Source organism: Caloenas nicobarica, chromosome Z, assembly GCF_036013445.1.
Source record: "Caloenas nicobarica isolate bCalNic1 chromosome Z, bCalNic1.hap1, whole genome shotgun sequence".
Taxonomy (NCBI): Eukaryota; Metazoa; Chordata; class Aves; order Columbiformes; family Columbidae; genus Caloenas; species Caloenas nicobarica.
Genome location: NC_088284.1, coordinates 10,733,462 through 10,757,094, shown reverse-complemented (window position 1 = coordinate 10,757,094; position 23,633 = coordinate 10,733,462). Strand labels below are relative to the sequence as shown.

Sequence of the window (23,633 nt, the reverse complement as noted above, 5' to 3'; positions counted from 1 at the left end):
CGAGAGCTGCCGAGACTTCCCGAGCGCTGCCGAGCAGAACCCGAGACTTCCCGAGCGCTGCCCGAGAGCTCCCGAGCGAAGCCCAAGCGCTGGCGAGCCCTGCCCAAGCTCTGCCCGAGAGTTCCCGAGCGATTCTCGAGAGTTGCCGAACGATCCCCGAGCGCTGCCGAATGACGGCCGAGAGTTGCCGAGGGAGAGCCGAGCGCTGCCGAGCGTGTCCCGAGCGTTGCCGGACGACTTCCGAGAGTTGCCGAGCGACTCCCGAGAGTTGCCGAGCGAGCCGTGCACCCCGCCGAGCAGGACGGGAGGGCCGCGGAGCGGCTGAGGGGAAGCCGGGCCCGGTGTAGCGCGGGGCGGCGAGCGGGGCCTGTGCGGGGCGGTGAGTGGGGCCGGGGCGGCTTGGGGCGGGGGATGCGTGGACGTGCGGTCCTGTGTCCCCGGCCCTTCTGGTGAGCGTTTACTTCTGTGTGTTTGCGGCCTGGGCCGCCCTGGGCCCCTCGGGTTATGGGCGGCAGGACGGTCCCTCACCCCCCGGGGTATATCCTGACCCCCCCACGACTGTGTGGGGCTGAGTGAGGTGCGAGGGTGTTTGTATGTGTGTGGTCAGGGATGTGTGTGTGTGCAAGGCCACGGGTTGTCCCTGACCCCCCCGCCCCGTGTGTTTGTGCAAGGCCAGGGCTGTCCCTGACTCACATACCTGACTGTGCGCTGTGTCCAGAGCCAGATCTTTCCCTGCCCCCAGCCCACGTGTGTGCAAGGCCAGGGCTGTCCCTGACCCCATACATGTCTGTGCGCTGTGTCCAGAGCCAGGTCTCCCCCTGACCTCCCCGTGTGTGTGTGCCCAGCTGCTGCCGTTCCCCCCTGTTACATCACCCAAACCTCTCTCCATGCCCACTCTTGGGTGTTTTTTTTGGCAGGTTGTGCAGCAGGACTGTCCAAGCCATGATCGAAGTGTTGGCCAAGCTGGGCCGTGGGCCCGTCTTTCTGGCAGGGGAGGTGCTGGAGTGCGTGATCACTTTCACCAACCCGTTATCAGCCTCGTCTACGTCCGCCAGCAGGTATGGCAGCCTGCACCAGTGGGCTCTTCTGTGCATAAAGCCTCACATTGGCAGAGCTGTCTGGGTCCCTTCAGAGGGAACAGCCCTCCCTCCCCCCTCAGCAGCCAGGTGAAGTCATGGCTGGGTTGTGGGGCAATGGTGCCAGCTCAGACCCTGGTGACTCCCTTGTCCAGGGTACTCCCTTCAAGGTGCTTTGTGCCGTCGCTGTTTCAGGGCTGAAGCTGAGGTAATTATTCTGGTTGTCTACCCTCAAGAAAGAAGCTAGAAAAAAGTTATGCAGTTTAAGATGCTCTTAACTGCCTCTCAGGTGAGCCTTCACCAACAGGGTTACTGGCAGAAAATAAAGCCAAAGTGGGTGTCAAAGTGGGATGTCTAGTTACACCAGGGTGGCAGCCTCACAGGGTAACATCCAGACATCCCTATTTCCTGCATTTATGGAAGGAGCTCTCTCTGTCCAGTGGTGTGCAGTGTGATCCCTGCCTCCAGAACTGGCAGGCAAAGGGGCCAGCACTGCCTAGAGCCAGAAAGAGGCAGTCTTCTCTGGCAACATTTTCTGTGGCCCAGCCTTTGAGCACTGCCTCTCCCCTTGTCATAAGTGTGCCCAAAACAGGTGTTGAGGGAACATGAGAAGATGGGAACTTCCTATATTGGCTCACAGTGTGTGACTCCACATCATAAGTTGTCACCCAGAGCCTCCATCTCTGCTGAGTGTGTGGCCTTGTCTGATTCTTCAGAGGATGCAGAGCGTTTCCTCATCTTGAGCCCTTCCTGGGGCGTGTCAATTTCCAGCCCTGTCAGGTTCAGCATCTTTTCATCATCAGTATGCATTCCACACGTGATTGTTTTGGTGAACCCACTTCCAGTGCCTGCAGTCTCAGCAGCAGCAAAGCAGTCTCTTGGTATTACCACCGTAGGGCTTCTTTGTTTATTGCCTTCCTTAACTTTCATCTTTTCTTCCTGGTTCCATTTGTCTGCTGAATTCAGCTTTCAAATTTAACTATGCATAAGCATCTACCTTTTTTTTTTTAACTCTAACAGAGTAAAGTCTTGTGTGGTGACAGTGCTGTTTTTCGTGGTTCTGTTTTGGAGGTTCACAGCACAGCTACAGGAGCTTCATTTGGGAACTTCAGGCCTGTTGTGGTCCATAGAAAACTGCTGCTTGAAAAAAGGAAAACTTTTTAAAATAAAAAAGCAGGTGACCAAACTGACAAGACCTGGCCAAGTCGTACGAGTGGCAACAACAAGTAGATCAGCTGTTTGGAAACTGAAGCTGTGAGTTGCATAAAGGCAGGAGCCAGATCAAAGCACAGTCACTGCAAAGGCAGATAGAGCTGTCAGGAACTAGCAGCTTTTGGGGGCGGCAAAAGCTGCAGTGCAGGTGGAGGAACTGAGAGGCGCACATTTCCAGCATAGGGCAGAACTGAAAGACAGTAAGTAAATGACAGAAAGTGAATTTGATTGTGGTGTACAAAGCGTACAAGAAACTAAATTCTTCTGCCCAAAGGCTGTAGCTTATGGGCTACAGAAGTTGTAGAGAGAAGTGAGAGAAGGGAAGTGACCTCAGCACCAGTGCAGGATCTTTCTGCGCCCTGCCAGCTGGACAAGCCAGGCCTGCCGGTGGGAAGTCACACGCAAATTTTCTTTGGGCATCTGGTTAAAAAAAAAAAAGAAGACAATCCAGTGGCATATTATTGGCCAATACTGAAAAGAAAAAAGAAAAAAATATGGTGTTTGAAGATACTATAATCCTACTAAGCTTATGTGAAATTAGTAAACATCTCTTAAGCAAGACCATTCTGCTGTTTCCATATAGCACATACATTACAACAGAAGACCTTACAGCAGCCCATATGGAAAAGCCATGCTGGTACTTCTGAAGATAGAGAATTATAATTCTGATGTTAGACATAACTGGGTAGAGTAACTAGCACGTGTTTGGGTAAAGGCAGCCAACGCATACAAAAGATCAAATAGCGCGCTATTAGTCAGCTGAAACAAATGCAGCACGCCTTTTTCTCTGGTCGTCTAGACATTTAACTGCTCTGATGTGTCACATCAAGAGATACCTGTGTGCCACAAAAAATCCCTCTTGCCACTTAAAACTCTGGTGTCAGTGCTTACTAATCTGATCATGATGTTAGAAAACACCAGAGGAAATGTACACTGGCTAAATTAATGAAGCTGCTATTGAAACAAAAAATAGATGAGGGCTTTGGAAACTGAAAGGTGATGAAGTGGAGAGGCCTTGGAGTTCTGCTCTGCATGTCACTTCTGGCTTGGGATTTAGCTTTTTGTGGCAAAATGTCCTCTGCCAGGCCTGCGTGACAATGAGAGGTATCTTCTCAAGAGTAGAGTCTGGCCAGTCCCAAACTGTGCGTGAGGAGAAAGGTGACCGAGGGAGTAAGGCTCTGGATTGGATCTCGGGACACTGGACCTCAGTGTGTTTGCTGGAACAACCCTGCGGGGTTCTGCACAGGCAGACGGGGTGGCTGCTGACTTGCGCTGCTTTGCTGTCTCCTGCCACACATGTGCAGTGGGCTTCTGAGGACAGGGGTGTTGCCTTGCTTCGTGTCTGTGCTGTGCCCAAGGTGTTGTGGCTCAGACTGCAGATATTGCTGCTAAACAAGAGCACACAGGCCACAGAGCCAGGCGCTGGGTGAAACTGCTGTCAGCAGCTGAGTGAAAGTGGCTTCAGGTCAGCACCCCATCTTGAGCTTGCTCCGAAGGTTTGCTTGGAGCATGGGGCTTTGAGAGTGGCTTCAGTGACAGTGAAGCAAGGCCCTTTTTCCTTCTAGACAAGTAGTCCCACATGGAGCTGAGCAGCAAGAGCTGTTCTTCTCCCAATCTGTACTTGGTGTGGTCCAGGTTTAAAGCATAGACATGAGTGTTGCCTTTCTTTGCCCTCAGTGAGACGCTGGCGTGGGCCAGCGCCCAGATCCACTGCCAATTCCACACCAGTGAGAACCGGGTAGCACTCCCTCCTTCTGATGGCATCAAGCATGACGTGCAAGCAGAGAACGAGACAGTCTTCGTCCCCAACAGAGGTTAGTGCCACCCTGGGTAGGGGTGGTGGGAGCACAGCAAGCAGGAATCAAGCAGACTACAACGTATGTCTTGAGGGCAGCACACGTAGAAGCGAGCAGGAGGTCCGTGTTACTTTCATGTTATTCCTGGTTGATGACTGCTGCAGGACCTTGTTAATACTGAGATCAAAGTGGCACTAGCTTGGAGCGAAACATGAGGGTTGTCTGTCTGGATACTCTGGGAGTTATGATCTGACAAGGCCATGTGATGTGTTTTCCTTTGCCCTCTCCCCCCTGTTCCTCCTCATGGGGCTAAGGCCTGGCTGGCCTAGGCATGATCCAAGGCTGGACAGCATTCACGTGGTTCTTCTTCTCTTCCAGGAGAGCGGGGTCAGTGTATCCTGTCCACCCCACCAAAAATTCTCTTCTGTGACTTGCGACTGGATCCCGGGGAGTCAAAGTCCTGTGAGTCCTGTCTTCTCTTCCCCCACTCAGAGAGCTCACTTCTGGGAAGCCCTGCCCTCAAGCTGGCTTTGCAGACCTGAGCGCTGCGACAGGGAGACCCTGGTGCTCATGGAAGGCAAGGTGCTTTGGTGGGAGCATGAGTGCTAAGGAGCTGCTGCATTGTGCAAAGTCTGTTCCCCAACCTGTGAGAGCTGCGCACTGCAGCGTGTCACTCAGTCCTGCCCCTGGCCCGTGTCATTTGCCACAGGTCTGTTGTATAGCTGCGAGGTGTAAAATGTTTTGAAATACGTGTCTGCAGCTGAAGGAACAGTTACACACACTTGTGTTTCCTTGCGTTTATTTCTTCAACCATACTGGAGTATTCTTGAGATTGGGGCTGGCATCCTCTGAAGGTCTGTGCTTCCTCTTCAGGTTGTCGCTGTCCCAGAGATCCCAGAGTCTTCTCCCTGTTTTAGTGTTCTGCTGTAAAAGAGAGCACTTCTCATCTTCTCTGCTCAAACCTCTTCACGTCCCCAAAGCCCTCAAATGGTATCCTTCCAGTGGTTCCCCTTTAAGCTCTCCTTCATCACTACTTTACATTTTGCTGTTGAGAAAAATTTTCATCCTTTTCACAAGGCATTTGCAGCGACTCATTTTCCTTATTCCAGGCAGCTGCTTCTATTGGGGATTTCTGCTGGAGTAGGCAGCTGTGAAAATACAAGTATGTGCTGTTGTCTCTCAGTTGGTGGCTGTGTGCCCCAGCCTGTCAGTTCGTGTTGGATCACCTTTGCATTCCAGCGGACCATGGTCCAGCAGCAGCGTAACGTCAGCTGTTGCAGGCTGCACACGGACAGTTTCCTTGGGTTGTTCTAGGGATCTGCTGGGAGTGTTTCACGGAAACCTCTCAAGTGACAGAGCAAGGGGAGCAGAGAGGCAGTGCTTGTGGTGGAGTGAGGTCTACTGGGACATTGAGCTCTGGGAAGGTGAGAGCAGGGCTGCAAGTGAGACCAAGGAGCCATGGGATATGATGTGCTGGTTTTGAAGCTGGGATCTCCTGCTTTTCTAGGCTTGGAGGGAAAGGCAGACCAACTTGTCGAGGTGGTTAGCAGCATGTGGCAGCGCTGTCTGAGGCTATGTCTCCTAAATGTCCCAGCAGGATGAGAGGAAATGCCTGGAGAAAAGGAGGCTGAGGGGAAACCTCCTCGCTCTCTACACCTGCCTGAAAAGAGGTTGTAACATGGAGGGTGTTGGTCTCTTCTCCCAAGCAACAAGTGACAGTATGAGAAGAAATGGCCTCAGGTTGCACCAGGGGAGGTTTAGGTTGGATATTAGGAGAAATTCTTTCACAGAGAGGGTTGTCAGGCACTGGAACAGGTTGCCCAGGGAAGTGATTGAGTCACTGTCCCCGGAGGTATTTAAAAGACATATAGATGAGGTTCTTAGGGACATCGTTTAGTGCCAGAGTTAGGTTAATGGTTGGACTCGATGATTTTGAGGGTGTCTTCCAACCAAAGTGATTCTATCTGAGCATGTTTAGTTATTTACTTACTATTCTATATGTGAGGGAAAGGAGCTGACCCTGCCACATCGGAGCCAAGGTCCCTTGTGCTTTCTGAAAGTGGTCCTACCAGAGATGAGGAGGAGGCATAAGTCTCAGCTGGCCTGAGGCTCACCTGGATTCTCCTGCACTGCTCACTGCTGGCAGGTGTGGGGCTGGAGCATCCATTCCCGGGGAGCAGAGGGAATTCCCTTTTCCTGGTGCATCCCCAGCTGGCTCAGCAGTCTCTGGGAGAGCAGATCAGTGACAAGAGTCCAACCTCCAGGTGGCTGGGATGGATTGAGAGGATTTCCTTGTCCTCTGGCTTTGCAGGCAGAAGCTGTTCAGCCCCCAGCTAAGCTCGCAATAGTCTGTCGTTGCCACAGATGTTTGCTGTTTGTGTCCGCTTTGACACGGGGTGACACTGACACAAGCAACCTGCATCTGTCTTGCACTAGGATGCACCTCCATAGGAAGGACACAAGGTCTTCTATGCTTTGAGGTCCCTTGGCTGTATGTCACATCCTTTCCCTTTGGTTTTGAGATGCACACATCGATAGCATGTGTCATCTGCAATGCTGCTGTGTCTGGCACTGGGCTTTTTAGCACTGAAACCCCAGTGTCACAGTCACGACTCTGCTAAGCTGTTCACACCGATCCCGTTGGCCTGCAGTGCTGCTCCTCTCACACGAGGCTGCAGCTGGCACTCTTGCAGATCATTCCTGGGGGCTCCTGCCAGCTCCGTGGAGGCAGAGTTAAGGCTGTGTGGGTGTGTATCCTAATTCTTCATTTCCTGTTTTTCAGAAGTTTTGAGTTTTGCTGCACAGTTTGGAAAGTTTAAAAAAAAGAAAAAGAAAGAAATCTTAATTCTGCTTCAGCAAAGTACTATGTTATTAAACCGTAGCCAGAGCTGGCACATATAGCCGAGGTTGTGTGAGGCTGTCTCTTGATAAAAGGCCTTGTTTTCAGTTGCCGACCAGCTTATTACCCGATATCTTCCCCTTGTTATGGTGCCTATATGCTGAAGTTGACTCACTCTCCTATCCCTTTGACACACTGCCAAGACAGAGCTCTTTAAATTTGTCACCATAAAACATTTTCTCAAGCCCTCAACTCATTTATGTGGCTATTTCTGCCTCCTCTCTGGTTTTGTAATACTTTTAAATATTCAGTAGATCACAGGGAGGGAAGGAAATGGAAGCAGCCTGGACACGAGCCGGGAGCCCAGCCAGAGGGTACAGTGGGTGGGTAAGGAAGACATCCGTAGTGCCAGGAATGTTCTTCCTCCTGGGATATGCACGGAAGCTGGGACTTCCTGAGTCTCGGCATTCCTGTGCCAGGTAGCAAGCTGCCTGTGCCAGGTAGCAAACCACCCATCCTCCCCAGACAGTGATGGTCTCTGCTCAGGTTATCCTCACTGAGCATGAATGTCTTTGTGAGCACTCTTGTTAAGTCAAGTACAGGGGGTTAGAACAGTCTGCTTCCTTCCTTGGAAACAGCCAATTTTCTTCCCTGTCAGGACAGTCCTCAGCTTTATCTGCACACAATCCAGCAGAACAGCCTTGTGTTTTAAGGTGTAACAGCCTGTGGATGCTACACAGTAGCATGGGCTTTTTTCTTCCTTCCAGTTCTGTGATTTTAAATCTAGAAGTTATATTTAAAATGTAACCCTAGCTTTTAATCTAAGCCTCAATGTTTAGGATGTGCCAGACGTGGGGAAGGATCTGTGGTTTCACAGCAGGATGCTGCCCTTCCTCTGGCAGGGTGTATCTGCGTCACGGTGGGCAAGCCAAAGAGGTGGAGACTTTCCACAGTTCGCTGTTTGCGCCTTTCTTATTATACAGCCTGCGGTTTGGGAAGGCTGCAGAAGTGTTCCCACTGCGTCGAGAAGCATTGGGGTTTGTGTGGTGTCTAAGGGGCTTTGGGAGGGCTGAGTGTGGTGTAAAGCCAAGCCCTGGCATCTCAGAGATCTCAGAGTCAGAGGCATTGTGGTCTAAGTCATCAGTCTGTCAAGGGAGATACGCCACAGGTTGTTGTGAGGGTCTCTTAAGTGTTTCTTGGCCATTTAGACATGGTGCTTCAGAGGAAAACACAGGAAGAAACTAATTTTTGTTGCTGAGTTTGGGGTTTGTGTAAAGCGAATATCAAAAGAGGCATGAGGTATTGATCAGCACCTCTGCCACGTGGGTCAGAGCCCTGAGGAAACCACAGCGTGTGACTGCTTTGTGAAAGCGGTGTCCCAAGGAAGTGCGCAGAGGCAAATTCAGGTTGAACTCGTGATGAGTAAGTTTAGCTCTCATATGTTTGTGTTCCTGGATTTTACATCTTTCACATTCTTTTCGCGGCAGAGTTTGTGTGTGTGGTTGTATGTTCTGGAAGCAATGTTTGGATGATGGTGCATGTGATGTGAGAAGGAGTGCACTGGTGCAGGGAGGCCGGGGATGTTCTTGGCCTGCTGTGGGAAAGAGGGGACAGCAGAAAGCATTTGGCACTGTCCCTAGCTCAGCTCTGCTGCTGGTCCTAACCCTTGGAGCAGGGAGCCTGTGAGTGACAGCTCCAGGAGCTTCCCTTTGCCCTCAGAATGCGATCTTTTCTGCTCTCCTTGCAGATTCATACTGTGAGACACTGCCCATAGACGGCCCTCCCTCTTTCCGGGGACAGTCGGTGAAGTACGTGTACAAGCTGACCATCGGCTGCCAGCGCGTCAACTCCCCCATCAAGCTCCTGCGCGTTCCTTTCCGTGTCCTTGTGCTGCATGGTAAGGCCACGCACTGCCCTCCCTGAAGACACCAGCCTGGCTGAACCCTGCCCTGCTGACACTCTTGCGCTCTCCCCAGGGCTCAAGGATTACCAGTTCCCACAGGATGAGATCGTTGCACCCTCAAACCCTTTCCTGGAGGAGGAGGAGGGCTTGAAGAAAGACTCTCGCCTGGCTGACCTGGCGACAGAACTGCTCATGGTGGCCACCTCCCGACGCAGCCTGCGTATGTCATATCCCCTGCCTGAACCTTCTGTCCTAACCTGGGTGTGAAGCACACACAGCTCGGGGCTCGCTGCAAAAACCTCACCCTGGCAAAGCAAAGCTCTGACTGGGGCTGTGGAGCAGGTCCGTCAGGGTGCACTTGGGTCAGAGTTTCCCATGGTCTCCTCCCTGCTGGTCTCAGGCTCTTCCTAATTCAGCCAGAGAGACCTTCTCCCAAGCATATCACCATCAGCACATGGTTTGCTCTTGCTCCCTGCAGGCATTTCCCAAGGGGAGAACCACCCCCAGGGACTGCCCTTCACACCCCAGGAGCAGGTGTGGGGTCTTGTCTGCTGGGCTCTGTGCTTAACCCAGGGTATGGTATGGAGCAGAGCCTCAACCTGCCACATCACTTTGCCCCCTCTTCTTGCTCCACAGACCTGTATAACATCAGCAACACTCGTGGGAAGGTGGGGACATTCTGCATCTTTAAGACTGTGTATAAGATCGGAGAGGACGTCATTGGGACCTTTAACTTCTCGGAAGGAGACATCCCATGTCTGCAAGTCAGTGCTGCCTTTGGGCATCACTATGGGGAGAGGTTTCAAATGGGAGAGTCAGAAAAGGGATTGAGGTGGTACTGGGCTACTGTGGGGTTTCTAGTGGGACTCATTTAAGGTCTCCTTGGGGTGTGAGGTGGGGAAGGACTCTGGTTCTGAGCTTGTTTAGAAAATGAAGGCCCTGGAGCTTTGGGCCAGGGCTGTGTGAGTGCGTGAGAGCGAACACCTTGCCAATCGTCCTGCAGTTCTCAGTGAGCCTGCAGACAGAGGAGAGCATCCAGGAGGAGTTCCAGCGCCGGCGGGGACAGCCCGTTTCCTTCAGCACACATGCCCGCCATCAGGAGGCCTGCCTGCACACTGCCCAGAGCAGCTTCAGCCTGCCCATCCCACTCAGCTCGACCCCAGGATTCACCACCAACATAGGTTAGTGGCCACCACAGAAGGGACCAACCCCTGTTTGTCTCCTGTGATGTCCCCAGCCCTGCCCTTGCTCAGCAGAGCTGTGTCCCATGGGAGGGAGCTTGTCCCCTTGCCAGGACAGCCAGCGCTGAGACAGCTGCTCTCCCTGTCTCTTGTGGTGTTGGCTGCTGACCCCTCTCTTGCCCACAGTGTCCCTGAAGTGGAGGCTGCACTTTGAGTTTGTGACCTCCGGGGAGTCTTCAGGGACTTGCTTGGTTCGTGGGAGCCAGTCAGAGGCTGTCACCTGGGCTGGGGTGGAGCAGATCGGAGTGGACACTTTCAGCTGGGACTTGCCCATCAAAGTCCTTCCCACCAACCCCATCCTGGCCTCCTACGTATCTCAGTTCTCCAGCACCAACTCCATCACCATCTGATGTGGGGAGAGCTGGTAGGGTCCTTTGATGCTGCAGGCAAGCATCGCTGGCAGGAATGGCAGCAGGACTGTCACTGGCGTGCTACAGCACCTGCTCCCTGATGTCCCCTTGGGTTCATCTGCGATGCCCAGGTGGGCACCAGGTGAGTCTGTCCCACCTGCAGGTGGAGGAGCGCTGCATGTGCTGTAGCGTCCTGTGCTGCAGCCCTCGGCTGGGAGCTGGACCCTTCCTGCCTCAGTGAAGGCACAAGTCCCAGCACTCACCGAAAGCACATCTGCCACATGGGGAACAGCCCAACGTGCCCTCACCCTATGAAGGGCTTCTAGGAGGGAAGGGCCCAGCCCAGGGAAAGGAGCGCGAAGTTCTACTGGTGAAGCCCCATATTAGCCTTGAGTGAAGGCTGTGCCCGCTGAGGCCCTACAAGCAGAGGTGAGGCACGCTGGCCACCTGGGCCAGCTGGGAGCCAGCTCTCCTGCCCTGGCACACGTCCAACCCGTTGTAAGGGGTGTCTCACGTCCACAGCCCAGCGCACCAGTTCCCCTTGCCCAGGGTCCTGGCAGACTGGCCCTGCGCTGCCGACATGTGCTGGTGTTCCGGATGTGGCCACATTGCTGTGGCAACACAATTACGATGATCCAAACTGAGGAGCACCGAGCACCTGGGCTGTTTTGTGGCTGCGCTCCTGGGTGTGAAGGCATCCTGCTGGTCCTGGGATCCTTGGGGAGCTGGGGTGAATGCGTGCTGTGCATTCAGGAGCCGGGGTGGAGGTCTCATTACTCAACAGCTAGCTCTCCATTTCTACCAAACCTTTCAAAGAGTTTTCCTCTTTGCATGGAAATATAATAAACATCTGAAAGTGCAAAATTCAGCCTTCTGAGAGCCTTATTCCTACACCATTCCCAGTGGTGGACACAGCACATGCTGCCCGACAGTCACAGCCTGGAGACATCCTCTTTGTTTAATATCTTTATTGCAAGAACAGAAACATCTACACGAGGCTCAGCACAACACAGACATGGCACCAGCTGGGACAGGCTGCCAGGGTGGCCGGCTCCACCCTGGCACACACACATTGCTTCAGCACCTTGAACCCAAACAGGGCACCCGGCTCCCCACCTCACTCCCCTGCAGCTGGGATGGAGCCTCCGCTGGGGGCATCTGCCAGTAGTTCCCCCCACTCTGCTCCCACCTGGGCTGGCTCTGTTGCAGTGTTGCCCAGGGCTGGTCTGCAATGCCGGGGATCCCCTCCAGCCCAGGGAGCTGTGGGAGCAGGGGCAATAGTGGTTCCAGAGGTTGGTTGTGCCCCTCGCACGCCGAGGCAGAGAAGGGGCTGGCCAGGGTGTGCAGGTCCTGAATGAAGGGCCGTGGTGCTCCCCAGTGAGCTCCCAACAGCCGCTATGGAGGGGTACTGGGATCTCGGAGGAGGGAGCCGCTTAGCTTGAGAGTGGATGTGGGAGTACAAAAGGGTGGCAAAACACTGGAATAGGTTGCCCAGAGGGGTGGTAGATACCCCATCCCTGGAGACATCCAAGGCCAGGCTGGATGGGGCTCTGAGCATCCTGATCTATTTAAAGGTGTCCCTGCTCATGGCAGGGGGTTGGACTAGATGGCCTTTGAAGGTCCCTTCCAACTCAGACTCTTCTATGATTCTATGATTTTAAGACTGCCACAATGCAGGCTAGTTTGGTCTTGTACCCCTTGCGTTAGTAGCTGGAGGTTTCCTGCCCACCTGGGAGGAGATCCCGCAGGATCCACCTTTCCATAGTGCACAGGGCATCTCACAGGGAGGGGGCCCCGGTTTGGTTCAGGAAGCTGAAGGCAGAAGCAAAGCCGTATCGTGGCAGCGCTAGGGTGTAAATGTTAACTCAGTACCATGGTGTGTAGATAGTGGTTTCCTTTGAAGGTGGTAGCAGTGTCATCTCTACAGGGTGGGGCAGGTCTGGAGCATGCAGGAGGTGTGCTCTGGAGGAGGGAGGATGATGCTGGGGGGCACAGGGTGCTGCCGAGCCTCTATCTGCTCAGCCCAGCACCCAGCACCTTGTTCAGCGGCTCGGGGGTACCGGCCGAGCCCCACTCGTGCTCCATGCTCTTCACACAGGGCAGGCTGGGGTTGGCTTTCTGCACCACCGAGATCTGGCAGGTCTGTGAGTCGTAGTGAGCCTCACACCAGTCGGGGAAATCAATGGGGTGCTGGGTGCTGTAGGAGAAAGCATGGTGCTGTCAGCCCCTCCTGGGGCAAGCCAGAGGGCTGCTGGCAGGGCCAAGTGGCTTCCTCTGCTGCCAGCAGCCCTGGCCAGGGTGTCTCTCAGGTCAGCTTGGGCAAGCTTGGCTGCAGCTCCTGTCGTCTTGAGACACTCCTGGCCCCCGCTTTTGTCTCCCTGACTCACCCCACCACCTTCAACACCCCAGTGGACTTCTGCCCACATCTACCCCTTGTCCCCCAGGGTCTGGTGCCCTTTAGCCCCCAGGGCTCTTAGATTTGCTTGGCTGCATTTCCAGCCACCAGACCCACACAATGTCCCCACTGTGGGTACAGAGGTGCCATGGCAGGGCAGCACCGCCAGCCACAGCCCACCCCCAGTGCCCCTCAGCCCCTCACTCACGTCTCGCAGCAGCCCACGCCGATGGGGTGCAGGCAGGTGCAGAGCAGGCAGTTGGTGCTCAGCCACGACTCCCCAAGGGAGAACTGCTTCCCCTCATACTCGCAGGGAGCTGCAAAGGAAACAACAGTGATGAGCACTCATGGGGTCTGTGCCAGGCATGTGGGAGCCTCCTTGGCACCCTTGTGCCCTGAAAGAGGGGGCAGAGGGCAACGTCACAACCTTCCACCCTTCCCATGGTACAGGAGATAGAATCATAGAGTCATTTTGATTGGAAAAGACCTTTAAGTCCAACCATTAACCTAACACTGTCACTAAACCATGTCCCTAAGAACCGTATCTACACATCTTTTGAACACCTCCAGGGATAGTGACTGAACTGCTTCTCTGGGCAGCCTATTCCAGTGCCCGACAAGATACTTGGTAGCCTCTCACAACCATGCAGGTATGGGATGCTCAGACAACTGCCAAGGGCAATGTTCCCATCCATCCTTTCCTGGTCATGCCCTGCAGTTCTCCCCAAGGCCCTGGGAGCCCGGGGCAGGGACAAGTGGTTCTTTTTTCCCAGGAGGGGGCATATCCAGCACCCCTCGGGCTTTGAGCATCTCTGCAGCCCTGGCAGAAGGCAGCAGAGGAAAGACGGGCATCCCTCCTCCCTTTGCTGCTAGTCCTGCACACTTAGCCCCAGCCAGGCTCCTGCCAGGAGCTCTTCATGGCCCAGCGAGCTGTTTCTCAGCCAGAGCCCTGGGGAGCTGTTCTGTGGTTTATAGACTGCTCCTTCCACTCATCACTGGCCCACGATCATGCTCCTGCACTCAGCACAGTCCCTTTTGTGCTTCACAGGCATGCAAGGCAGAGCTTTGCCACCCTCGGGAAAGCTAAGGCCTCCTCTTCCCATCTGTGTTGTCTCATCTCACCTCCCTGCTTACCTTTTGCTTGGAAGTAGCATTTGGCCTGGGAGCCCGGCAGCTGGAGGAGCAGGGAGAGCAGCAGGCAAAGGCTGCCCCAGGCGCATCCCATCTTCTGCGCTCGCATGGCCATGGCCAGCGTTGGACTGGGCTTCTTCACTGTCCTGCCGAGGTTGCCTTGCTTCTCTATTGCCTTTGCTCCTTTCCCTTCTCTCTCTCTCTCTCTCTCTCTCTCTGCCTTTTTAATGCTCTTCTCCTGATCTCAACAAGAGATATTTATAAAGTTCAGCTTTACGACCCTGGCCACCAGCTGTGCCCCACTGGAAAAGTTGTAAAACTCATTTCCTGATTTGAAAGGCATGAAAACAAGAGGTAGGATCAAGATTTTTAACAAGCTGTGAAAAGCTGATTCATGCCCTCCAGAAATGTCTCCAGTTGGAAGCCCCTGTGGGTGCGAGGCTCTGCAGCGAGGGGAGATCCAAGGGACCCCAGTGGTGTTGCCCTCGGCAGGCTAGTGAACATGCAAGTGGCGAGTGTGTGAGCCCCTGGAACCCGACCAGGAGAGCTCCAGGCTCCTCTCATGTTGCACTGAGCCATCTCTGATCCCTCATTGCACTCAAGGTCTCGCGAGCATCCCCTTTCACAGGGACCGGAATGGCACAGACATCCATTTAACAACAAGTGTGGGATGCAATGGTGGCATCCTCAATGGGAATGGAGATGCTTCACACCCAGCTCTTGGGTACCACAGTGCAGCAGTTTCACCCCAGCCTGGGCTGTAGCCATGCCAGGCTTGTGGCCACGCACAGGCTGGGGGTAACAGCAGGTTCTCCTCGTTAAGAGTGGGCAGTACAGTGATTGTCATTGATGCACAGTGGGTGAGGAAAGCTCTGTGTGAGGCACGACGCACGGTTCATCTGAGTAGTGCCCATGAAAGCAGGGCTGCACCTGTGTACATGTAGCACCCATGCAATGCCCCTTCCAGAGGCTGGAGATCAGCCCCCACAGAAACAGGGAATGGGAGGGTTGAAATCAGGAGGCAAATGTGCATTTGGGCAATAAGTGGCCTGAGAGGGAAACAAAGGGCTTGGCTGCCAGTAAGCCGCCATGGGAAGATGTCACACATTCTGGGGACATGCCCATGGTGCGCACAGACCCTTACCCAGGGGGCTGCCTCTGGGTTGAAGTGATAAGGTTGTTATCAACCTGCAAAGTGAGGTGATGGGTGAGATGGAAGAGATCAGAGGCCTGGGAGCTGCACAGCCCTGGGGAGCTACAAGCAAAGGGCTGAATTGCCAAGAGAAATTTGCAGCCCTTGTCAGAGGAGCTGCCAGCAGCAGGAAACAGGGCTCAAGGGATGGTCCGGTGGTGGCTCAGCCAGGCAGCAGCGGTAGCGGTAACAGTAGCATACATAGGTCATCTGCCCTTGCGTTAAGCTCCCTGCTTTCTGAGAGTTTGGGATAGGTTTACACCCTGACGCGTGAGGCTTAATATCCCTTCCAGAATTTGTGTTGGCGTCCACTATTATAGCTGGATATTTTTGTTATCCCCATAAATGCCCAATCTCTCATTGAATCCTGCTAAATTTTGGCCCGAGCATTTTCCTGTGGCAGACTAATTAAGCACGGAGGAAAAAAAAAAAAAGAAAGCTTCCTTTTATTCGCTTTGGATTCATCACCTTCAGATTTGAAGCCATAGTCCCTTTGTGCTGCTGCTCCAGGACCCTTCGCCATCCCGTTGCATCCTCATCCTTCAGCTCATGCTCTCATCTCCAAGGGAGAAGGCCCAGCCTTGCATTGCCTCTCACCCTCATATAATTACCTCAGCCCTCTCACAGTACCATGGATGATGCTGTGCCACCCTGTGTAGGGTGGCTGGATGGCAGCAAGGGTGGGATGGGTTGGAAAAGGCTGATAATAAATCAGAGAAGCTCAGGGCACCCATGAATAACCTGCTGACCACAGTGCTGTGAGCCGGAATGGCAAAGTGTATTAGTGACAAATGAAACTTGCCCTTTGGTGCAGAATTGTTACTATATAAGGAAGATAAAAGCATTCATCGTCAGAGCAGTAAATGAATATTCCTATTGTGTGTTTGGAAAAAGAAGTCTGGCACGCTAGCAACCACAATGAAATAATCCATCATCGTTTCATCACAGAGTACAGCAAACATTAAACAAAAGCGGTGGGTTTCATTTGGAGTCCCACATGATTTGTCCAGGCTTCCAGAAATATGCCAAAAATCTGGGGTGAGAACATCTCTCAGTCTTGTGGAGGGGCACTGCCCCTGCTCCGCTGGGGACACAGGGGGGCATTCCTGGGATTTCTGTAGCTTGGCTGTTCCAGTTTCCCAAAGAGAGGGATAAGACTACCAGCCCACTCATGGCATTTAGGTATTTGGTCAAAATTGTTCCCTGGGTAAATGCAGAGGAAGAGGAAATGGGGTCAGGATATCCCTCAGCGTGTCGCAAAGGAACCCAAGTACCACAGCAACCTCTGCGCTGCGACTGTGCTTCAGGGGATGGTGCTGCTGGTCCCCGCAGCCTTTTGGTCCCACTCTTTCCCCTCCTGGCTGCTCTCCTTCTCCTACTTTGCATCCCCAGGCACCCACCTGGCCTTGCCACACACCCTCATGGGAGTCCAGAGCATTTCTGCCTGGCTCATACAGGAGGCGGCTTGTAGCTTGGAAAGCCGCAGCTGGAGATGGAGTCAATGCTTGAGAGTTTCAGCTGGGGTACCCACAGGATGCTGTGGCTGGAGGAGCTGACACCCTCTCCAGCTGTGCTGCGTTAGCGGGTGCATACCTGGGAGGCTTTGCCTGGGGTACAAGGAAGCATCTAGTTGCAGTGCTCACATCTCAGAGGGACAACTGAGAGACAGGGAAGAGCCGTGGAGGGGATGTAGGGGCTGGAAGAAGTGCCTTGCTCTAAGTTCAGTCACTTGGATTTATCAGGTGGAGGCCAACAACAAGGATTGCATCCAGACATGCCAGTGAAGCGCAGTCACCACCCTTGAGCACCCCAGAACCCCACAGAAGGTCACGTCTGAGTCTCAGCATCCCTATGGCAGGACCCAGCTGCTCCTGCCTGGACTGGCTCTTGGATTGTAGCTGTGCTTAAGAGTTGGGTGCTGCACCCCACGGAGGGCACACAGCAAAGGTTGGATGCTCCCTCTGCAGAGCAGCTCTTCAGGTTCCCAGTGCCAGAGGATGGGACCCTGTGGATGGGCAAGGGTGAGCTCCCAAGCTGGTGGGTGCTGGGATGGGGTGACAACAGGCCACCCCAGCCCCTCAGAGATGCAGGGGGTAATAAAGGATGCTGGACACGTTGCCATCAGCAGGATCCAAGAGTGTTATAAAACCTGAATCTCCTGAGCCTTCAGCTGGGACTGCAGCTGCAGAGCAGGAAGCAAACAGGATCCCGGCTGGCATTGTGAGAGCAAACACCATAAATCCAAGGAAGTGCTGCGATTGCTGTTTTAGGCACTGGGGAGCTTGGCTCCTGCTCCCCACGAGTGATTTATTTTCTCTCTAAACAGAAAAAAAAAAAAAAAAAAAAAAAAAAAAGCACCAAAAAACCCCCCACTCAATCCGAATTTATCACTGGGCCGAGCTGCCTCAGCACTGCCCCGGGCCCTGGGGTGGCTGTGAGGTGTGGTCATGTCTCCTCACCCAGCGCTTCGATGATGCTTCAGGCAGGGTGCAGGCAGATGCCATCTCTGAGCTATGTCCACTCACCTGAACGCTCAATGCTCACTGGAGCAGCTGGACCTCAGGAAGAGCTGAGCTGGGGGGTCAGAGAGAGCTGTGCAACCAGGAGCCAAGGAAGAGGACAGGAGGGGACTACCCAGAGAATGACAGCCGGCTCGCTCTGTCCTTCCTCTTGCAGCTGGTAAGCCAGATGGGATAGCTCCTGGAGGCTGGAACTACAGATGGGATTAGAGTTCGCCCCATCAGGACTAAAGCATGAGGCTGTTGCTCCAGAAAGGGGACAAAGCAGAAGGGACATGATGAAAACCCTGATGTCACCTTACTCTGTAGGCTGGCTGCCTGCTGGATGGAGCTGGGTGCCACTGGAGGACTATGGGCTGGCAGGTGTGCTGGCACGACCTGCATGTCCCATGGTTGTCCCTGGCCTCAGCACTCATACTCTGACCGTCCCTACAGGGGAGAGCTACTTCCACCCCATGGGCTGAGCATCATGTTTTGCAGAGGCTCTACAAGCCTGAGTTGGGTGGTGTCTATGGGTCCCCAGCCGTGGGATAGTGTCTGTCATGGGACAGGGTTTGTGGGTCCCCTGCTTTGGGATGGGATCTGCTGTGGGATGGTGTCCTTGGGTTCCCCGCTCATGGGACAAGCTCTACCCACCTCCCCACAACTGGTGGCAGGCAGGGCTCCGTGGTCTGGGCAGCCTCACGCCATGCCTCCCTTGGGCTCTCTTGCCTTCCCTCGCACAGTCTCATCCTCCCTTGCTTACCTCCATGGTCCATCTCCATCATACTTCAGCACTCTCCCGAGCCATTTATCCCCACGGTGGCCACTCTGTGCCAGGCCAGGTTCTGGCACCAGGGGATTATCCACCCATGCCTGCTGCACGCAGCCGTGGCAGGGTGCTGGCACCCACCCTGGCACCTCTGCACCCCAGGTACCCCTGCACCCTGTGTATGCTGCTGCTCATGGTTCTGCCCCGATCCCCTTGAGGGAAACGTGCCGGGAGGACAAGGGGTGTTTAGGAAAACAGGCCTTGGCACTTGCTGGCCATCTCAGGAAAATAAAAACATCCGGGCGGGCAGCCATGCAGCAAGTGCGAGAGGCCGGCACTCCATAAATCCCCTGGAGCAGGTGCTTTGTAGTCGGCACAAGGAAATGAGCACATTATTCAGTTCGGCTTAAACCCCGAAATGTTTCCTGTCCTGTGAGTCAGAAATAACCCTGGGAGATCATTCCTGGGCCGTGCAGGAGCCACACCAGCCAAAAAAGTGCCATATGCCTGTTGGGCCTGAGGACCTGTTGGGGAGATCAGGGGTCTGGGCACCCCACGATGGAAAAGAATTTGCCAGTGCAGTGCCATGTCACCAGCACTGACCCCAGCATGTAACTGTTCCACGATGTGCTGGGGAGTCGCTGGGGACTCCCAGACCTGTCCTGGGCACCACAGTACAATGGGATGCTAGGAAAGGGAGAGCCCTAGGAGACACTGGGTCTTTCTGGGTCCTGAATGGATCCCACAGGTCTTCTCTAGCCTCTCTCTGGGATCAAAAAGATGGATCCCCTGCTCCAGCAGTAAACCTTCTATGCATCCCACATCATGCTGCGGCATCATAGGCTATTGGATGAGACCCATGGGAGCATCCTGGGTTGCTGCCCTGCTTTGGGGACACCCTACAGGAAAAGCCACAGATAGCTGGTAGGTTCATGGCAGAAGAGACTACCTGAGTGTGCAGTCAGGACCCCTCACACCTGGCCTGGGGGTCATGGAGCAGATGGAGGAGAAAGAAATGCAGCAGTTGCCCTCAGCTCAGCAGAGGCAGCACTCACCTGAGGGGGGATGTGGGAAACATGTCCTGTCCCGGTGCCCTGCAAGGACACTTGTAGGGTCCCACCATGGTTCTGGGACACAGAGGGGCCCAGGTGCTGGAAGCTGTTCCCATCGTCATACTGGGACAGCACCTGCCATGAACCAGATCAACACAGCTGCTGCTGTGCCCCAGGAGGGGCACCCATTCCCTGGGTAGTCCTTTGTCCCTGCCTGTCCCCCTCCTCAGCACCCACATTTTTGCCTTTAAAATATTCACCTCTGCTCCACTTTTTCTGCTGCTGGCACACAAACTCCAAGCGCAAACAAGGAGCCCTTCAGGTTCCCTAAACAGCAGGAGCACAGGAAGCCCATGTATGCACGGTTTGCCCTGTGTGCCTGCACTCGTTCCCGTGTGCCTCATGCCCACCTGGCCAAAGCTGCCCTGATCCTCTGGAGATGTTTCTCTCCCACTTGGGATGGGGTGGCTTTTGGAGGTGCTGGGCTCCTGCAGCACTGGGGACGCCTCAGTGCCATACGTGCCCCAGGCAGAGTTGTACCCATACGACTCCTTCACCTGGCCCTGGCACAATCGTTCGTGCCACAGGCGCCTGCTTGTGGTCCCTGCCACACTCTCTACAGCAACCTCCTGGGGCTGACAGGTTTCTGGCGCTGCTCTCGGTGCAGAGGTGAAAGCACTTGGCACAGCCCTGCAGCCTGCTAGCTCATGTTGCTGCACTCCAGGAGGCGAAAAAATATTTCTTAGCAATTAAACAATCATCAGCTTTGGGGACACGGGCCTGGTTTCACCTGATGGGAACCTGGAAAACAATATGGGAACCTCACGGGCAGAAACTCCCTGTGGCAGGCAGGCACAGCTGTACCCTTGGTGCCCACTGTGCTCCAGTGCATTGAAAAGATGGCCATGGGCTACAGTGGGCCACCATGGACTTGCAGACCATCAGGGACAACCATGGACCACCACGGTCCACCATAGAACATCATGGACCACAGAGACGACTATGTGTTGCCATAAACTACCATGGACCACCATAATCCACCATAGACCATCAAAGACATCCGCGTATTGCTACAGATCGCCATAGAACACCACGGACCACCATGGACCACCACAATCCACCACAGACCATCACAGACCTCCATGGACTGCCATGCACCTCCATGAACTGCTGCAGACCACCACGGACCTCCACAGACCACCACAGCCCCCCAGGACCATGGCACTGGGCACAGCCCCATGGAAAGAAAACTTGTCAGCTCCAAGACTTGAGATGCCAAGTGCAGAAAGACTAAAACCAGCATGAGACCAGGGGATGAGGAAGGCAAGATGGAGTTGCAGAAACCCTAAAGCAGGGTGAGTCCCAGACCCATGTGCCCCAGGGAGCAGGCTGAGGGACATCAAGCATACTAACTCCCATGAGACCCCATGCCCACCTCAGCTTCTCTCCCCTGTGTGCACTTGTGGGGGGATGCCTGTGTCACACAAGGAACATGGCACTGTGGCAGCTCCCCCATGTGCCCTCCGGCTGCCTGGGTGTCCCAGCAGCAGCGGGCACAGCCGCTAGCTTGTAGCTTGTGTCCCCAGCTGATGGGGTGTCCGGGTGGCGGTGGCTGGGCCCCCTCTGCTGGCATGCACAGGCAAACACGGGGTGCCCCAGGACCCACGGGCCACTCCCCACAGGGCACCCAATGGCACCCAGCACAATTCCCTCCCAGACTTCCCTCATGCTCCCTCCACCTCCCTCTGCTTTTTCTTTTTTTCCTACATCTATTTTTTTTTTTTAATTTGGAAGGTTTGTTGCCTCCACAGGCTGCATCCCACCCACAGCAGGTCCTGCAAGAGCATCAGCCCCTCCCAGACAAGGGACTTGCTGCCCACTCCCTGCCCACCGCAGGCAGGGAGAGGACACAGGTGGGAGAATGTTTTTCACACCCAGGGTGCTGCCAGCCCCATTGACCCCAACTGCACCTTGACCTGTGCCACCACATGAGCCCAGCCGAAGGCTTGGAGATGCCACCGTGGGTCAGGACACAAGCCTTGGGGCTGGGCTGCCCGGTGCGGGGGCACACGGAGGGCACAGGATCAGGCACCATCACTGCCCTGTGAATCTCCAGCAGCAGGGGTGATTTCATGGAAGCTGTGGTCCCCAATGGGACTGTCACCATGCCAAGCCTCACGCCCCCTGAGGAAGCTTATCCAGACCTTCTCAGAGTCTCCTTTTTCACTTCCTTTTGCTGCTGGTTGGATTTCACTGTCCTGCAACGGCGCTGTCCTTCGGTTCAGACACCACTGCCAGCTCCGTGCTGCCACCGTACCGGGGTATTTATAGCCAGCAACCTAATCCACCTGGCTCGGGTGAGTTGAGCTCTGTAACCTTGCAATGACAGGAAGGACGTGTCACTCGTGGTAAGGACATCTGCAACAGCACCAGCAGGGACAGAGATGGGCCATGATTCCCGGCAATTCCGGCTGCAGAGAGACCTGTCCCAGGGCACCCTGGCGTGCCATGCCCACAGCTCTACTCTGGTGTCCTGCCCCAAATCCCAGGAGGGGACAGGGATCCCCTGCCCACTGCTCAGCGCAGCATCCCTCACACATCTGATCCCCCAGGACCGTGGGGGGACAGCAGAACCAGCAACACCCACTGGGTCGCTGTGCAGCCACTGGGCTCCCTCTGTGCTCCCCTTAGTGCCCCATGCACGCATGCCCCCCCCCCCACCAAGTGCTGAACCGAGGGGCAGAGGCTGGCAACACGCACACCCACACACACAGCCCCCGCCCCGCCCGATGAGAGCAGGCAGCAGGCTGGGAATGCAAGGAATGCACCGCAGGCACGCTGCCCCCGCCGAGCCCCCCCCCGTCCCACTGAGGGCCCCCTTGCACATACAGGGCACCTCTGTGTCCCTTTGGGCTAAGGCAACATCCTCCATGGCAGCTGAGGCTGGCATTCCCTCGGGTCCTTTCCCAAATCCCCCAAAGAGGACCATCAGCCCCGCTCTGCCCAGGTTATCCCAGCCCCATGACGTCCTGGAGAGTTGCACAGGGCTCCCTGCTCCATAGCCTTCCTTCCAGAGCGCTCCCTGTGCTCCCAGGTCCTCTGCTACTCTGGCAGCCACCCCATACTCCTACCCCACCACCTCACAGGGCTGTGCCCCACAGCGCAGGGGCTGGAGCCTTAAAACCCACAGTGGTGACATGGCTGCTACCTCCAGCCCCCACACATCCCCTTAGGACTGCCATCTCCCTCCCCTCTTGCCCACCCCAGCCAGGCCATATGACAAGACAGGGATGGGCAGCAGGGACACCAGAGCCCTGTGGCACAGCTCCCCACTGGCACTCTCCACTGATGGGCAGGCACCCTGGGTGTCAGGGACATCTGAATCCCCAGGACATCCCACCTCCTAGGGCCTGACTCTCCAACCACCCCCCTGCACCCCAAATCCCCAGGGACCTCCCCAACCTCGTCCTCCACCCCCAGTGGGGAGACCAACACCCAGGGCACTGGATATTCCCAAGAAGACACCCAGATACTGGGCACTCCCTCTCCAGAGCCCAACTCCCCCTGTAACTCACAGTCCAAGATCTCCCCAAAATCCCTGGTGGGGACAGCCACACCCAGGATGTCTCCTTCTCTATCAGCTGGCTGGACCCCTCAGCCATGTGCCTCGCCTGGTGGGGACACACCACCCCTGAGCACTCCTTTGCCAAGGCCCCATCATACACACCCCCTGTACACCATTGCCCAGGGCCTTCCCCAGCCCCTGGTAGGGCCCTTAGGAGGGGGTGTGCCCCCCAACCCCCAGTCAGTGAGACCTCCTAGAACCTGGATGTCTCCTCCCAACCGCTTCTCACTGCATCCCCTAGAACAGAAGTACAATCCATATGCCTCGGCACTGGGAACACCCAAAACCTGAATGCTCCCTCCCCAGCCTGTGTCCCCCAGAACCCAGGCACCCATTCCCCACTCTCGGCCAATTGTGGGCTGCAGGACCTGGAGAGTCCCCTCCCTTAATCCCCCACCGGGGACCCCAGAGCCGCTCCCCCAGCCCTCCGCCGGGACACCCAAGAGGCGAGCACATCCCTCACCCTCCCACCGGGGACATCCAGAACCAGTGCACCCCTCCTTATCCTGCTGGCCCCCTCTCTGGGGATACCGCCCCCCGCGCACGTCGGT

General features: G+C 55.2%; 2 protein-coding genes across 3 annotated transcripts; one reads left to right on the top strand and one right to left on the bottom strand.

Moving 5' to 3' along the window:
• The first annotated feature begins 93 nt into the window (after positions 1-93).
• RGP1 (RGP1 homolog, RAB6A GEF complex partner 1) lies at positions 94-11,281 on the top strand. Of its 2 annotated transcripts, XR_010607914.1 has the most exons (10): positions 94-379; positions 918-1,058; positions 3,966-4,102; positions 4,463-4,546; positions 8,671-8,820; positions 8,900-9,046; positions 9,463-9,590; positions 9,830-10,007; positions 10,194-10,846; positions 10,940-11,281. XR_010607914.1 is itself a non-coding variant. In XM_065657522.1 (9 exons), exons 2-9 carry the CDS (start codon positions 943-945, stop codon positions 10,415-10,417), a joined length of 1,164 nt encoding a protein of 387 aa, XP_065513594.1. In that variant the 5' UTR covers positions 94-379; positions 918-942; the 3' UTR covers positions 10,418-11,281. The 2 variants fall into 2 exon arrangements, 1 of the variants encoding a protein (XP_065513594.1); XM_065657522.1 differs by having other exon boundaries at positions 10,194-11,281.
• A 159-nt stretch (positions 11,282-11,440) lies between these two features.
• MSMP (microseminoprotein, prostate associated) lies at positions 11,441-14,070 on the bottom strand. The gene is made up of 3 exons (XM_065657325.1): positions 13,947-14,070; positions 13,021-13,129; positions 11,441-12,614 (listed from the first exon to the last, which is right to left on the bottom strand). The coding sequence occupies exons 1-3, from the start codon at positions 14,056-14,058 to the stop codon at positions 12,428-12,430; spliced, it is 408 nt and encodes a 135-aa protein (XP_065513397.1). The 5' UTR covers positions 14,059-14,070; the 3' UTR covers positions 11,441-12,427.
• Between the last annotated feature and the right edge of the window lie 9,563 nt (positions 14,071-23,633).